Below are 15,630 nucleotides of genomic sequence, written 5' to 3' on the forward strand. Positions count from 1 at the left end.
AGATTAAAACTGGAAGTTTCTGCTACTTTCGGTTTTAGTAGAAAAACAAATCGAGTGAAGATGGTATCTTCCTTTTGGACGCTGAATCGATTACAAAAGACGATTATCATTATCCTTACTTCAAAAATTAAAGTCTTATATCACCCCCGATTCGCTCTATGAAAAAAAAATGGGTTCTACTATTATTTAAGAAATACAGTTGCAAAGTAATTTCTCAACTTTTTCTTTCTTTTTTCTCTTTACTTATTTTTTTCTCTCTCTTTTGTGAGAATGCTGAGGACTTCCACTATAATTCTATCCGGCCCCTGATACAATCTCTCTCGTCTAGGATAGCTGGACTACAATAGCTCAGTAATAATGTGACTTCATTTAAGAAGGGTACATCGCATTTCAATAAACCAGTTCTCTTAAAGAAAGTATTTATAACTTCTTTTTTAACATATAAGAAATCATTTAGAAAATATGCAAAAAGAAATTTACTTTTGAGTATGACTGTGCATGATTAGTAGGGTAATGTAAAAATTTCAGGAAACAAGACATATGAATAGTTTTTTTTTTTTTTTTTTTTTTTTGAGAGGACAGGCGGCACGAGTTGTAAATTTGGGGGAATTGCACTTAAGCATTTGGGAAAGATGGACACCGCTGTCCTTATTCCTCAGTCAATTATCGAAACAATGTAGTGCCGGTCTCACACCAGAGAACTTAAAAAAAAAATTGTATTTTCTTTTTAAATCTGGAAACTAAAGACCACAAAATAACATTTCCCACTTTATTACTGCATTCTTATGTACCATAAAACAAGGTCATTCTTTCTTCTATTTTGGACTCTTCAACGATATAGGAGGTGGAAAAAACATAACTTATTCCCTTTTTCTTAAAAAAAGAAAAAAACTCGAACATACGAAAAGAAAAGGTGATAGCACCTGTAAAGTTTTTATTATTCAAAGAAAGGACAAAATTAGTAACGAAAGTATACTTATTATTATGAAATGAGTGAAAAATTGTGAATTGTATTGTTTTCTTTTCTATATAGCAGTATTAATTTAAAGTTGTTGTAATTTAGTTATTGTGACGAGAAACTTATATAATTAATTTATCTGCAAACATTTTTCATTATTAATCTCTATTGTATTTTTTTCAATGTACATTATTATTATTATTATTATTATTATTATTATTATTATTATTATTATTATTATTATTATTATTATTATTATTATTATTATTATTATTATTATTATTGTAAATTTAAATCTATTTTATTTAGATTGTTTCTTTCTTTCTTTGCTTTTCTGTTCTTTTTAAAATGTTTTCATTAACCTTTATATTAAATTATTTTATGTTTATTCTATTTCGCATGTTTTATTATTAGTCTAGTTTTTTCAACTTGAAATGCTGAGAAAGCACAATAACGCAGTGACAGAGAACACACCTGAGGCGCACAGAATTTTTGGTCCGATTCGCGGTCATATAAGTTTGTGGTGAACAACATCATATCGGTGGATTTTCTTGGGATTTTTCCTGTTTCATCCCATAGTTTCATAGGGCCGCAGTGGTTCATTGGTAGGGATTTTACTTCTGGTGTATGGGATTCCAGGTTCGATCTCAGCTCACGCCAAGTGGATTTTGTGGTGAACAAACATCGTATGTGTGGGTTTCTTGCTGTTCTCCCACTTCGTTCATTAAATTCATTTCTCATCATCACCGTCTCCTTTAGCCTAGCCGGTATAATCGTGGGACGTAAAACTCAAAGATTTCACTTCATCTTCATTCCAACAATTCTTACTAATTAATGTTTATTCACCTATCGTTTGTTTCCTTTACCTAACATACAAACCGTAATCGTGGGACGTTAAACTAGTCTTTTTTTTTTAAAAAAAAAACAAGGTTGCGAAACATAAATGTTTGCAATTACAGGAATGGATTATTGCTAAAAGGAAATAGGAAAAAAGTTCAACCTCAACTTTTTTTTTTTTTTTTTAAATACATATTTCGAAGCCTATTCAACTCTACGTAAATACATTAGTGATTAAACCTTTGTACTCGATTCCAGAATGTATCAATGTATTGTTTTCATGTGGCAAAGGATTACAAAAAGGGAGAGAAATCTCGTAAATTTAGTTTTCGGGAAGTATATATGGTAGCCTGTTACAACAACACATCTGCCGTAAAACTATGTTTCAACAAGATACATGGTTCCATCATTGACAGAACGGAAAAGGGGAGAAAAAATGACTGTTTTGTTTTTCATATCAGGTTGTAATAAATCAATACAAAATTGCTTCCGTACATTTTGAACCGGAGGTTGAAATTTGTGGGAGTAACATAGTTTAGAGTGGTCGCATAAAAAATTAAATGCTATTATTTGGAACGATGAATATAAGATGACTTTTTTTTTTTTTTTTTTTTGCTAATTTAGAATTTCGTAGTTTTATATTATTATTATATTGGGTTTTTACCGATTTCCTCAATACACATTACAACTGAACCAAATATTTTTTGATTTCCTTATCGAGATACAGGATTTCATACCAACTATTCCAAACAAAAACATGATATTGTGTTACAGGATTAATGAGGAAGTAAGCCCATAAGCTTTATGTCTGCAAATCTTTAAGTTTACTAAGCTTTTCCAGTCTGATCAAAGCTATTCTTCGTATTACCTGCTAAACCTTTAAGCTTTAAATCTGCAAACTTTTCCAGTCTGATTATAGCAATTCACTGTATTACCTGCTAAACCTTTAAGCTTTAAATCTGCAAGCTTTTCCAATCTGATTATAACAATTCACTGTATTACCAGCTAAACCTTTAAGCTTTAAATCTGCAAGCTTTTCCAATCTGATTATAACAATTCACTGTATTACAAGCTGAACCTTTAAGCTTTAAATCTGTAAGCTTTTCCAGTTTAATTATAACAATTCACTGTATTACCAGCTAAACCTTTAAGCTTTAAATCTGCAAGCTTTTCCAATCTGATTATAACAATTCACTGTATTACCAGCTAAACCTTTAAGCTTTAAATCTGCAAACTTTTCCAGTCTGATTATAACAATTCACTGTATTACCTGCTAAACCTTTAAGCTTTAAATCTGCAAGCTTTTCCAATCTGATTATAACAATTCACTGTATTACCAGCTAAACCTTTAAGCTTTAAATCTGCAAGCTTTTCCAATCTGATTATAACAATTCACTGTATTACCTGCTAAACCTTTAAGCTTTAAATCTGCAAGCTTTTCCAATCTGATTATAACAATTCACTGTATTACAAGCTGAACCTTTAAGCTTTAAATCTGTAAGCTTTTCCAGTTTAATTATAACAATTCACTGTATTACCAGCTAAACCTTTAAGCTTTAAATCTGTAAGCTTTTCCAGTTTAATTATAACAATTCACTGTATTACCAGCTAAACCTTTAAGCTTTAAGTTTACTAAGGCCTTCAAGTCTGATCATAACTACTCTTCATATTATCTGCTAAACCTTTAAGCCCTAGTTGTAACCATTCATCATATTACAAGCTAAGCCTTTAAGTTTTAAGTCTGCAAGCTTTTCCAGTCTGATTATGACAACTATATTACCAGTCAAGTCTTTAAGTTTACTAAACTCTTCCAATCTGATCATAAATACTTTTCGTATTACCTCCTAAACTTTTAAGGTTTAAATTTGTTATCTTTCCCGGTCTGGATGTAACTATTCATCATAAGGCTTTAAGCTCTAAATGTGTAAAAGGTTTTCAGGTCTGATTGTAGCTATTCATTGTATTATTTAAATTGAAAGGAAGCCTTTAAGCTTTAAGTTGTTTGAAAAATTCTCAAGTAATTAGTAGGATGCAATACTTGTAAAGTTGGAGCAAAGCGTTCGATCTTTTAATGATTATTTATAAAATTTTTTTAGTGCATCAACTGTTTTCGTGAACGAACACGACATGCAAATAATTGAATTTGGCATACCAGCGAAAAGCGTATTGACTTTGAAAAATTGTGTTCGCAGAACAAAACGCAAAGGGCCTCGCCCTGTTTCTAATGCTAAAAGTTGTATTTCCATTGTTTATAATGAGAATTCGAGCCCCAAATGCTTTTCCAAGATTAATCTATTGGGCATCTCGTTTTCTCAGTGATTATTCCTCAATGGTATGTCCGAGCGATCTCTTACGACACTCAGCGCACGCTCTCGAATCTCGAATGTCAAATTTGGTGGAAAACTGTTCTGGCATCTTGGAGGAGTATCGGGGGATAAACAAACGCCTAAGATGAAAAGGGAGGAGCTCCATTGTATTTCTGGGATTGGAAATAAGCATTTTTATTTTTAAGTTTTTAAAGTTTCTCCGGTCTGGATATACTATCGTATTATTAAGATTGAACTTCGAATCCATAATAGTCGAGACTGGTGAATCCATCTCTCTCTCTCGCTTGGAGGCAAGAATATGATGGGATCCGCCCGTACTGTAGGGATTCATCTTGGATAAAGGTTTGCGCACTCGCCAACTGCTCCAGATTCAAGCTTTGGTCGTGATTCTGAGTCCACATTAATAGTAGACTCTATCCTTCATAACTCCGGTGTTGAACGTAAAATATACAATAATAATAATAATAATAATAATAATAATAATAATAATAATAATAATAATAAAATCAAGTCAGCTTAACATGAATCCATACCTCATAGTTGGTAGTACTTTACACGCTCGATTTCCGACGCCGATACATATAATTTCAATATCACTATAACTTGTACGTTAGCATAGCTATGATAATTACAGCCCGGTGCTGAAAAGCGATAATAACATATTCTTTTCTTTTAAAGGTTCCCTGCAACATGTGAAATCACTACAATTACTTTAAAATTGAAATGTTATTATCTTATCTGAATCGTTGATTTGAAAAGCAGTGAAGATTTTTAAGAGCACCACAAGGTTGCCAAATGCAATTTTACGTCTCTCCTGTCCCTTTCTCTGAGCTACAATGTGCCATGTATTCAAATTACTTTATAGTATCTATAAAGGTACATATAATTGTTATAATTTGGAACAACATTGTTAATTGAGTAACAAGTAGTGAAAGATGTTATGATAAGCTAGTTCTTACTATTTTAACAGTACAAGTTCTTGTCAAAAACTTTGTTAACAAATAAATAAATAAATACATAAAATGCGCAACAAAAGACCTATTTTAATATGAAAAACCATACGATAATAATTCTCGCACAGTAAGCTGAACATGAAAACGATTTTAAGTATGGTAGTTCTTTTTCGAGGAATTAAATCATGTGCTACTTTTGCTGGGAAATTCTCTCAACTCACGATGTGCAAAGCTTGCTTTTGCGTAGCTGTCTGCGACGTCCCTGTAGGTTTGTCCCAGAGGTAGAGGAAGAAAATGCTGCCAAAAAAGAACGAGGAAGGAGCAAAGGGGGGAGGGGGGGAGACTTTGGAGTCCCTGGATTGTTGGTGGAGCGACCACCCAGCTGGAGAAGTCAGGGAACATTCGGGAATTTATCTCTCCTGCATCCCCCCAGACAATTTCATAGCTGGCTGCTTCTTGACAAAATTTTCGTCCTTTACTTCTGTGCTCAACTTCGTAGTAAGTACTGAAGATTGAATTTAGAACTAATTTTATTACTTGTAGCATTCCATTTACAAAGTTACCAATGGAGAGTCTTCATAGGTTATTGAAGTTAATTCTGGCTATTTCACGTTCAATATTGGGTATGTACACATAATCGTTAGCTTTCGAAAGAACAGAAAGGTTAAAAGAAGGCTTATTTATTTTAAAAGTACCTAAGTACACGATTGCTTATTGAACAATTAAGAAGACAAGTAGATCATTTCTTTCCCTTTGTTTACAATCACTTTTCATGTATCATATACAGTATATATTCTTTACAAATATTTAAGTAATTGTCTCAATAAACTTGCTAATTCTTGATTATAAAAAAGATAATTACGAAGCAATTTAAATTACACACACACACACACACACATATATATATATATACAGGGTCTTTCAAAACAACACCGACAACGTTTGGGACGTGATTCCTAACACGAAGATAAGACATAAAGTATAGATCAACCTGGGTGCACAAATGCTTCCTTTCGGAGTTATAGGCTGCCGAAAACATGAAAAAATGAACTTTAAAGCTCCATAGCTCCAAAACTATGGGACCTACCGTAGTTGATTCAAGACTTCACTTAGGAACTAGTATGTGCCCTATCCAAATATCCATGTTTCAGAATCCTGTGGTATTTCCGCAACAATTTTTGTAGAGGCTGTTTGGCTACGCGCATATAATGTGAAGTACTCACCAACTACCTTTATAAAAATTGTTGCAGAAGTATCGCTGAATTCTGAAACATGAATATTTGGATAAGACACATTACACACATATATACACTAGCATCAATTACCCGCTTCGCTGGCTTAAATTAAAAAAAAAAAAAAAAAAAAAATCCGTTAGTCAGTCACTGTTCACTATTACTAAAGCGCTCCCTGATATTGGTCATTTTCGAACTTTTTTTTTTTTTTTTTTGTTATGTTTCTCTCATCTCCTCTGACATTATTCTAAATTAGACAGTTTTGAACCTATGCTAGTTATAGAAAAATCGATCTTACGTCTTAACAACACTTCTCTTACACACTTCTTTATAAGACAAATACATGACTTTGAAAATAATAAATTCCACTATGCATAAAGGAAGAGTTTTCTGAAACGAATAATATGTATCTTATGTACGTATTTTTTAAGGCAAATAAATTTTCCTCACGGATATACTGTGCGATACCATCTTTGATTGTTAGGCCATTAACATATAGTAAAACGATAAAGTACAGAGTGTTCAAAAAGGTGCGCAATCTTATGGGAAATCTCATGAATTTTTTTTTCGTTATAGGTGCTGAATAATTGAGCTCCCATAAGCAATACGCTGCAATAGCATACTGTACAGTATAGCGTGGTTCGGAAGTGAGCGTACTCCTAATAGGTGTTTTCTGACGGTTTTCGGTTTTACCCACATTTGTTTTTTAACATTGCTTGGTATTGTCTGGTAACATTGCTTCGCATTGTCTGGCAACATTACTATCCATGTTCATATGTTTTCTGCTTGGTAACAGTTATTTGTAGTGAAGTTGGAGTGATCAACAATGTGTGATCAAATTCCATATGGCATTGAACAAAGATTTGCCTGATCTCCAAGAAATCCCGATCTGACGGCACCAGACAATGCTCTCTGGGGTTTCATAAAGCAACAAGTAAGAAACACTTTATATCACACAACGCAAGAATTACGAGCAGCTGTGGAACACGCCTTCACCCTCGTGACTCCGGAGTATCTCCGCAAAACATCTGCGAGAACTTGGCGCAAAATTCAGCTGTGTTACGAAATGGATGGTGATCATGCCGATGTTCATCACGCTTAAGACTTCAAGGTAACTGTGTACAAACATTCTACCATAACTAACACTATACTATTGAAATGAAAAGGGGGGGGGAGTACGCCCACTTCCGGACCACACTGTATATTCATTGCGACAAACCACATCCGCACCGCAGTTATACATTGACCTAGAGGGCCTATACAAAGTAATATGGAATGAATGCTCCAAACAAATCTTCCACTAAGCATGAAGCAACTGCACGACAAGTTCCAGGAGACAGGTGGACGCATTGAGAAGCAGTCGATCGAGGTTGTCAACAGAAGACCAGTTGGTCGACAACTGCTCTTCTATTTTTGTTCTGTTGTTTAATTGTTATTTTTTACTTCCTTTTTTCGCCTCTATATATGATGAAGCATTTAGCGAAAGATGACATACTGTATATTTTGTTCACTGAGATTATGTTTTCACTATTTTCTAGAAAGTAGGTAACTCAGAGATTCCTTTGCCCTAATCACATATAGCAAAAGAGAGAGAGAAAAAGAGATTGAAAACGACGTAAATTATGTAATATCTATAAGTATTAACCAATTGGAGTCAGATTTGAATGTCCTAGGAGAGTTTCAATTGCATGAACATTTTCAAAAATTCATTAAAAAATGCTAAGATTATATATATATATATATATATATATATTAGCTTTTTTATATGTGCATAGCTCTGAGACTTATACTTAATGTAGATCTAATATGCTTCCTTTGTATGGTAGATCTCTACACATTCTGGTAAGTGTTGAGCAACACATTGTTTTTTTTTCCATTGTTATACACATTTTTCCTTACTGAAGCGAACACATCATTTGATAGGATTTTGCTTTTTCCAGCTACTGAAATGTGCGTTGGTAAGTGGGCCAAGATTTTGACTTGTTGTCACATAGGGATAACACGAAATGAAGATCGACCTCGAACAGAGTACAATTCCCGAGTACTGGTCGTCATATGATTTATGCTTAAATACTTCATGCGACCACAAATATATAGTTAATGGGTTAACGGGAATAGTCGAAACTGACTTGATGCCCCATAGAGTGGGTCTTGCATAAAACCACCATAGAATGATAAACAACAGATCAATAATAATAATAATAATATAACAAATCATTGATAATATAGTCACGTAATACATTTTAGAGAAATTCTTTAAAAAATTATATATATTTTATTTACAAAAATACTCCAAGGTGCTTCTATTAAAAATAAATCATATACAACATATTAAATACAGATATGTAATGAAAATTTAATGAAACTTGAGCACGGTAAAAAATGGTGAATAATATAATATTCACCCCCTCCCCCCAAAAAAGATAGTACTAAATCATGTTAAAATCACTTTATTATTCAACAATTAAGAAGTGTCCGGTTAACTTTTTCTAATCGTATAAACGTCATTTTACAATATTCCAATCACCATTCTTATAAACAACTCTAATGTACGCGGTGACTCAGTGGTAGAGCGTTCACCTCCGGTGCTTGGGGTCCCTGGTTCGATACCAGCTCGCGCCGTGTGGACTTTGTGGTGGACAAGCACCGTGCTCGTGGGTTTTCTCGGTGTTTTCCCGTTTCCTTCGACCTTCTTCATTCCACCATTTCACTCATTTCTCATCATCACCGTCTCTTTTAGCCTAACCTGCATAAGCGTGGGACGTAAAACTTAAAGATTTCATTTTTCACTCTAATTTATGCTCACTCATTATGTACTGCTGCGAAACCAGCATCCGATATTGACATTCACTACCCACGTACGTACAGTTTGCACACACCCAAAATTCAACTTTTTTTTTTCTCGAAGGTCAACTATAGGTGATATTATTCAAAAAAAGATAAACTTTGTCTTCCCTGCACCTCCTAATGACAATGTAAAGCCAACTGACCCCTCTTTGTATGGTGGTCAAATTCGTCTCATTGACAGTCCGCGAGTAGCCGCTAAGCTCTTTCGACAGTTTTATTGCTCATAATAAAAGATTGCTTAGCCTGTAATTCCACTATTGGCTTAGTGCACTATTTCAGTACCTGAGGGAAATGTGTATATATATATCTGCAGTGTTAACTAGTGAGAGACCTATTCATTATCCACATATATAATATCACAGGTTAAGTTCTTGTTTATCTGTATCTTCTGCACATAAAATCATAATAAACTCATATATATACGGTTGATTTCTATGATGAAATTATTTTTTCGATTTTCATAGAAATTAACTGGAATTTTAATAGGTCGATGTTACATCCCTCTTTAAATATATTTAAATGTGTCTTAACTCGTGAAAATTAAATTTGTCTTATATAATTTTAATATTTAATAATCAAATTTCCTCAGAGTAAAGGACCATGTTTCGTAACTATACAGGACAATAGGCATGATTATCGTTTTATGTATTTTAAGCTTCAAATTCTTCGACAGAATTCGCGATGACAAAAGATTTTGAACTGAATAATAACACGAATTCCCTGCTTTTAGTCGACATTTAATTTCTTCGTGAATATGGTTTCGTCTGTTAATATTGATTCTCGATATTTGAAAGTATCCACTTTATCAAAAGTATTATTTGATATTTTAACGCATTTATAATTTGTAGTATTACGATCCTGGTGAACTTCCATGTATTTAGTCTTCACTGCATTTACTTCTAAACTCATGTCCCTGCAACCGTTTAATAAGACCTCTGATAAGTTTTAGTAACCGTTTAATAATAGAAAATAACTCCCTTTATTATAAATAAGAGGATTTAAAATAGTGCATATACTCAACACCTTTAATATAGTATAATCTGTTCAGAGTGTCTTCCTCTTCATATGTATATATCCAGGGTGATTCAGGAGAAAGTGAAAATACTTTGGGTGCTAATAGTATGGGTGTTTCTAAGAAAGAAAAAAAAAGAAAAAAAAAAGATTCTCAACGGTTTGCGAACCACACGTTGTTAACTATTTTATTCCTATAGAAAAGTTTTTTTTTTTTTTTGTTTTTTTTTAACTCGGCATGTAAGCCGTTCTGGAAATTGCTATAGCGCGTTTGGAAAGCAAAAGAGAGATCTCTCGAATTATTATTTATAGTATGCTACTTTAACGCACATGATAAGGAAATTATAAAGGGAAATTTCCAAAATTGCCTAGAAAAACTTTCCCTTTTTTTTCGATTAATTTGTGGGAATTGAATGGCAACATTATCTGCGAGCCAGACAAAAAAAGAAAAAAAAAAGCGTAAATCGCTGTATGCCAAACATTGGTGAAATGTTTCAAGTCGTTAGCTTTCGTAGTAAATGAGAAAAAGAAATATATTATCAATGATGACTGGTATTAAAAAAATCGTCCACTAGAAATCCTGGACACCAACTGATATCAAGGATAGAGGAACAAATAAGGAAGTGAAAAATCATTTTAAAAAATCAAAGGCAGAAGGCAAGCTTATATATATAAATGTAGAAATTGAAAATCTAGTGTAATGTAATTAGAACGTAATTAATATTTGTAATTGACTACTAACACTAATAATAACAACGATGAATGTTTATGATTATTCAGAACGACGAAAGTGTACTTTACAAGCGAAGGTACATCTGTAGTTTACAGTAGGATTAAATTTTACCTAATTCAAATGACAATAAAATGGACTTTCAGATGGTATGTTGACGAGAGAGAAGTACCAGGATTTTTTTTTTTTTAACTACTTTAACATGTTGATGTCATGTGTATGAAATTCCATACACACGGCTCTTTCGTCCAGCGCCACGTATATGATTTACCATACACAAACAATATATTGCATTTTTGTCGCGTTCGTTCTATAGATGTGTATGCAATTACATACATATGGTGTAGAAGTCAAAATTTAATGTCCACGAAGGTATATGCAAAACCATGCACAAAGAAAATTGTGCATTTATGGGGCTAAAACAAGGTAAGAACAAAGTATTACTGGCGGAATGTTGCTTATAGTGCACAGATGGTAACGTCAGTAAGTATGGTGGCAGTCAAGGTGTTAAAAATCTTCCTCCCTTTCCATGGTGAGTGGTTGACAACACTGACACCCACGGCCAAATGCAAGGAACGGCCAAAGTGTGGCTATAGCTGTCAACACTAGTATCTCGTTTATGCAGTAGTAGGTTACAACAGGTTCGGTTAACGTTGACTCACACACAGTAAGTGGCGACAGAGGGTTGTATTCATTCTCCTTTTACAGTGATTTACACCGAGGTTGTTGTGATTGCTGTGTGAAGAAAAGTATAAGAAAATGCACACATTTACATAGTAAGAATATGCGGACATGGTTTTCATGTATGGTATTGCAATGGGAGTGCAAACGCAGCTGCTCAGGAATACAGTAGACGATATCCCTAGCGCAGAACACCAGACCTGAAAATCTTCACAAACGTGTTTTTTGCCTTGCCGTACTTGAAAGGAGTTTATTTCGCAATGTAATGATGTCATCAGATCACGGTATGATGCAATCAGTTGAAGCACAAGAGGATATTGTTATAAATATAGAACAAAGCCCGAGCACTAGCACAAGACGAATTGCGTCATGTCTCTATGTTTCACAAAGTACCATCTGTCGAATATTACATCTGGATGGACTTTATCCACTCCACCGTAAACAAATCCAACATCTTCAACTGGACGATGAAACACAAAGACTGCAATTTTGTCATTGGTTATCCCATATAGAAATTTGGTGCCGTACATTTTATTTAGCGACGAGTTCACGTTTACTCGAGATAGTATCATTAGTACCGTAACATTCATCATTGGTCAGTGAGTAACCCGCATTCTACTGTCGAAACCAATTTCCAACAACGTTTCTCTGTTAACATGTAGTGTGGGTTGGAAAATGACATGTTGGTTGGCTCTGTCATTATCGCAGAACAAATGACAAGTACCTGTTATCTAAATTTCTTAGAAAATCACGTACCTGTACAAATGAAGATGTATCCTTGACTAAAAGAAGACTTATGCACATACAGCATGATGGCGCACCAATCCATAACAGTAGGATTGTCATAGACCGTCTTAATCATATCTAACTCAATAGGTGAATTGGGCGAGGGAGTCTCGTTCACTACCTTGGCATTTTCTCCTTAAATTTTAGTGTATGGGGATGGTTAAAGGGAGAGGTGTAAGAAATCAAAGTCAACACAAGAGATGAACTTGTCGCTTGCATCAACAATGCCTGTGCTCTCTTGAAGGACAACTGCGATGCATGAAGACGTTCCACCCAAAGTAATTTGAACAGAGTCGACAAATACATTGAGGTTGGTGGTGGTATCTGTGAACATTTGGTGTGAGATGTGTGATAAGTCAAGGAGAAACATAAATTTTCGAGATAATTTCTCGTCCTTGCGAAATTGAATGGTGTGTATTTTGTACTTACTACTTACTGTATAGATGAAACATGCATTTGCTCTTCCAAACAATTTTCTTTTTATTCTTTTTCCATTAACTTCAATACAATTCTTGTGTGTCACCTTTTTCTTTTTTATGATTATTATTTTTCTTTCATAAAGCTTGCTTTTGTCTTCGATTTTATTACGAATATTCACTTTCATATTTGTTCCTCTATCCTTGATAGCAATTGGTTTCCAGGATTTCTAATGTTAACATATTTTTATTTCTCATTCACTATGAAAGCTAACGACTTGAAAGTTCTCATAGATGCTTGGCATAAGACGGGTTACGCTGTCCTAGTTGTTTTTTTTTTTTTTTTTCTTGTCTCGGGGACAATGTTGCGATCCAATTCCTACATATTATTCGCAAAAGGGGGAAAAAGGGACAATTTTAAAATGTTCCTTTATAATTTCTTTATGATGTGTATTAGAGTACCATACTATACACCACTCGAAAAGTCACTCCCTTATCTTTCCAACGCGCTTTAGCACTTTCCATAATGGCAGTTACATACCGAGTATAAAATACTTTACTGTAGAGAGGTGTCCAAAATGGTTAACAATCTGTGGCTCGCAAACCGTTAAGAATCGGACCTATGTTCATGGGAATGTTTTTTTCTTAGAATGACACATACTTTCAGCACCCAAAGTATTCTTCATGAATCATCCTGTATGTAAGATCATATGAATTGAGTAGAATGATCCCTCTGGTTCGTTGAACAGCCCTCAGATATATGAAATAAGCTTAATTTTAGGAAGAAAACATCCAGATAAATAAGCGAAGTCAAAATGTTATTTTTCCCCTTTGTTTCAATGAGAAAAGAAATAAATAACTTCCGTGTCAAAATTGTTATTAATATTACTAGTAATAATAAGAATAAAAATAATACAGGTAATAATAAATAATCTATTTTACTGTCTATCCCTAAAGAAATAATTATCAAATATATCAAATATATTTAGTTTAAGGTGACAAGAGGTAATAATTAGAAATTTGTTATTTACTTACATCAGCTTGTAGCATATTATAATGCTCCTCTTTAGCACATAATGATTCCTTTAGTACAGCTATATGTCGTTGGTAATCCTGATGTTGTTCCTCTAATGTTTTCATTTTGGCGCTCATTGCCAAAATCTCTTGGTCCCGCCTCTGAATTTCAGCGCGATATTCTTCCAACTATGCATGCATTTAGAAAAAGCAAGTATCAGTGAAAGTTCTCACACTTTATTACAATTTATAGTAAGAAAAAATATGAAAAAATCAGGCAAATCTAAGCTATGTATTTTATAATGATATACACAAGATCTGTCAAAACAATGTGACTTACTTGATTTAGTATGTATCTGAAGGAAAAAAAAATCTACATTTCATTGGAACTTACAAGTTTCTTCATGTAAAATCAAAAAAGAATACAGAAATAAATTTAGAAAATCAATAGAATTTTTAAAAAGCAGAGGAAAATCTTGGAGTATTTTCATCTAATTTCTAACTAGAAAAAAATGGAGCAGCTACAGATGGTGCAGCAGTATTACGTTGCCACATAATAGGTTACGTGTTTATATGGATGATACAAATAATTTACTAGAATATTTGTTTGATCAAAAATTTTATCCTGTCGTTAATGGAACTTGTTTTCGGTGCACGTTACTGGAAAAATCTTACGAATTTCTAAAAAGTAGTGTGTACTTCCTTGTATTACGCTTATTAATAGAAAATATTTTATGCATCCATAATACAGTATACATGTTTCTTGAAAAACATTCCATCATTTTCTTTTCAAAAAATTAGAAACATTTGTAGATGGTAGTTAGTTTGACACAGGATAGTTGTAATGTAGATTCGTACTAAAAGAAAAGTATTTCTTAATTGAGTACAGTATCATAAGTCTTGTGTTTTGAACATCTATACGTTTCTTATAAATTGTTCATCTTGTTTCTTTTTCTGTTCTATTTCTTCGATGAATTAGAAATATCTGTAAATGATAATAATTTAATATAGAATACTTGCAGATTCACTCAAAGAGAAAAGTATGCCTTAACGGAATATACTGTTATGACCTCTGTGTTTTGAATATCTATGTAGCGGTTTTGGCTTCGTAAGACTGATTAGTCAACAGAGATAGAGGCTGGTTCTCTTTCAGCCACTCACTCCATAAAATATTAGCAATATTTTACGTCTAATGATCACTCCCTTCATCTGCAAAATCTAGTTATTAGTTTTCTATAACATTTTTTGTCTGTGTTCCATACTATAATTATACTTTTTTAGAGTTCAGATTTTTATTGAATTAAAAGATCAATCAAAAATTTTCTTGTACATCTTATATCTAGAGAACTACATATAGTGCAGCAAAACCCAAACTATCAGTTAACTCAGTATGATGTGCTTATTCAGCAGAAAATATGAAAACTCGATTTAGGGGCCGTTTAAAAATTTTGAGGCCCCTAATCCAAAAACTAATTATTGGCCAGGATCACAATCTTTTGATGCATTCGTTTGATCATTCCTAAAATTCTTGGTCAAGATTGCAATCTTTTGATCCATTTTTTTGATCATTCCTAAAATTCTTGTTTGTTATACATTTTCTATTTTGTTACCTACTCTTTCTGTTTTATCAAGACCTCTGTTTTAATTTTGGTAGTTTTGTTTGTTTGGTTGGTTGGTTTGATTCTATCATTCCATCGATCTTATTTTCGATTGATGTTTTAGAAGTATTATTCTGATTTTAAAAATATGTATTGGCTATAAGGCTTTGTGACAGAGACATATAACCATCCAGCTGAAGTTCCCAGTTAACCCCAACACAATTAATTAATTTATATTCT

The 15,630-nt window shown here is 33.3% G+C and overlaps 1 protein-coding gene across 1 annotated transcript in view; it reads right to left on the reverse strand.

Moving 5' to 3' along the window:
* Positions 1-15,630, reverse strand: part of brp (ELKS/RAB6-interacting/CAST family member bruchpilot) — a gene marked incomplete in the record, with an annotated part of 771,444 nt that overhangs the window by 102,071 nt on the left and 653,743 nt on the right. The window contains 1 exon segment of the mRNA XM_081742418.1: positions 13,814-13,981. Coding sequence (XP_081598544.1) covers positions 13,814-13,981 — 168 coding nt within the window.

This window comes from Thermobia domestica, chromosome 16, assembly GCF_964235325.1.
Source record: "Thermobia domestica chromosome 16, izTheDome1.hap1.1, whole genome shotgun sequence".
NCBI lineage: Eukaryota > Metazoa > Arthropoda > Insecta > Zygentoma > Lepismatidae > Thermobia > Thermobia domestica.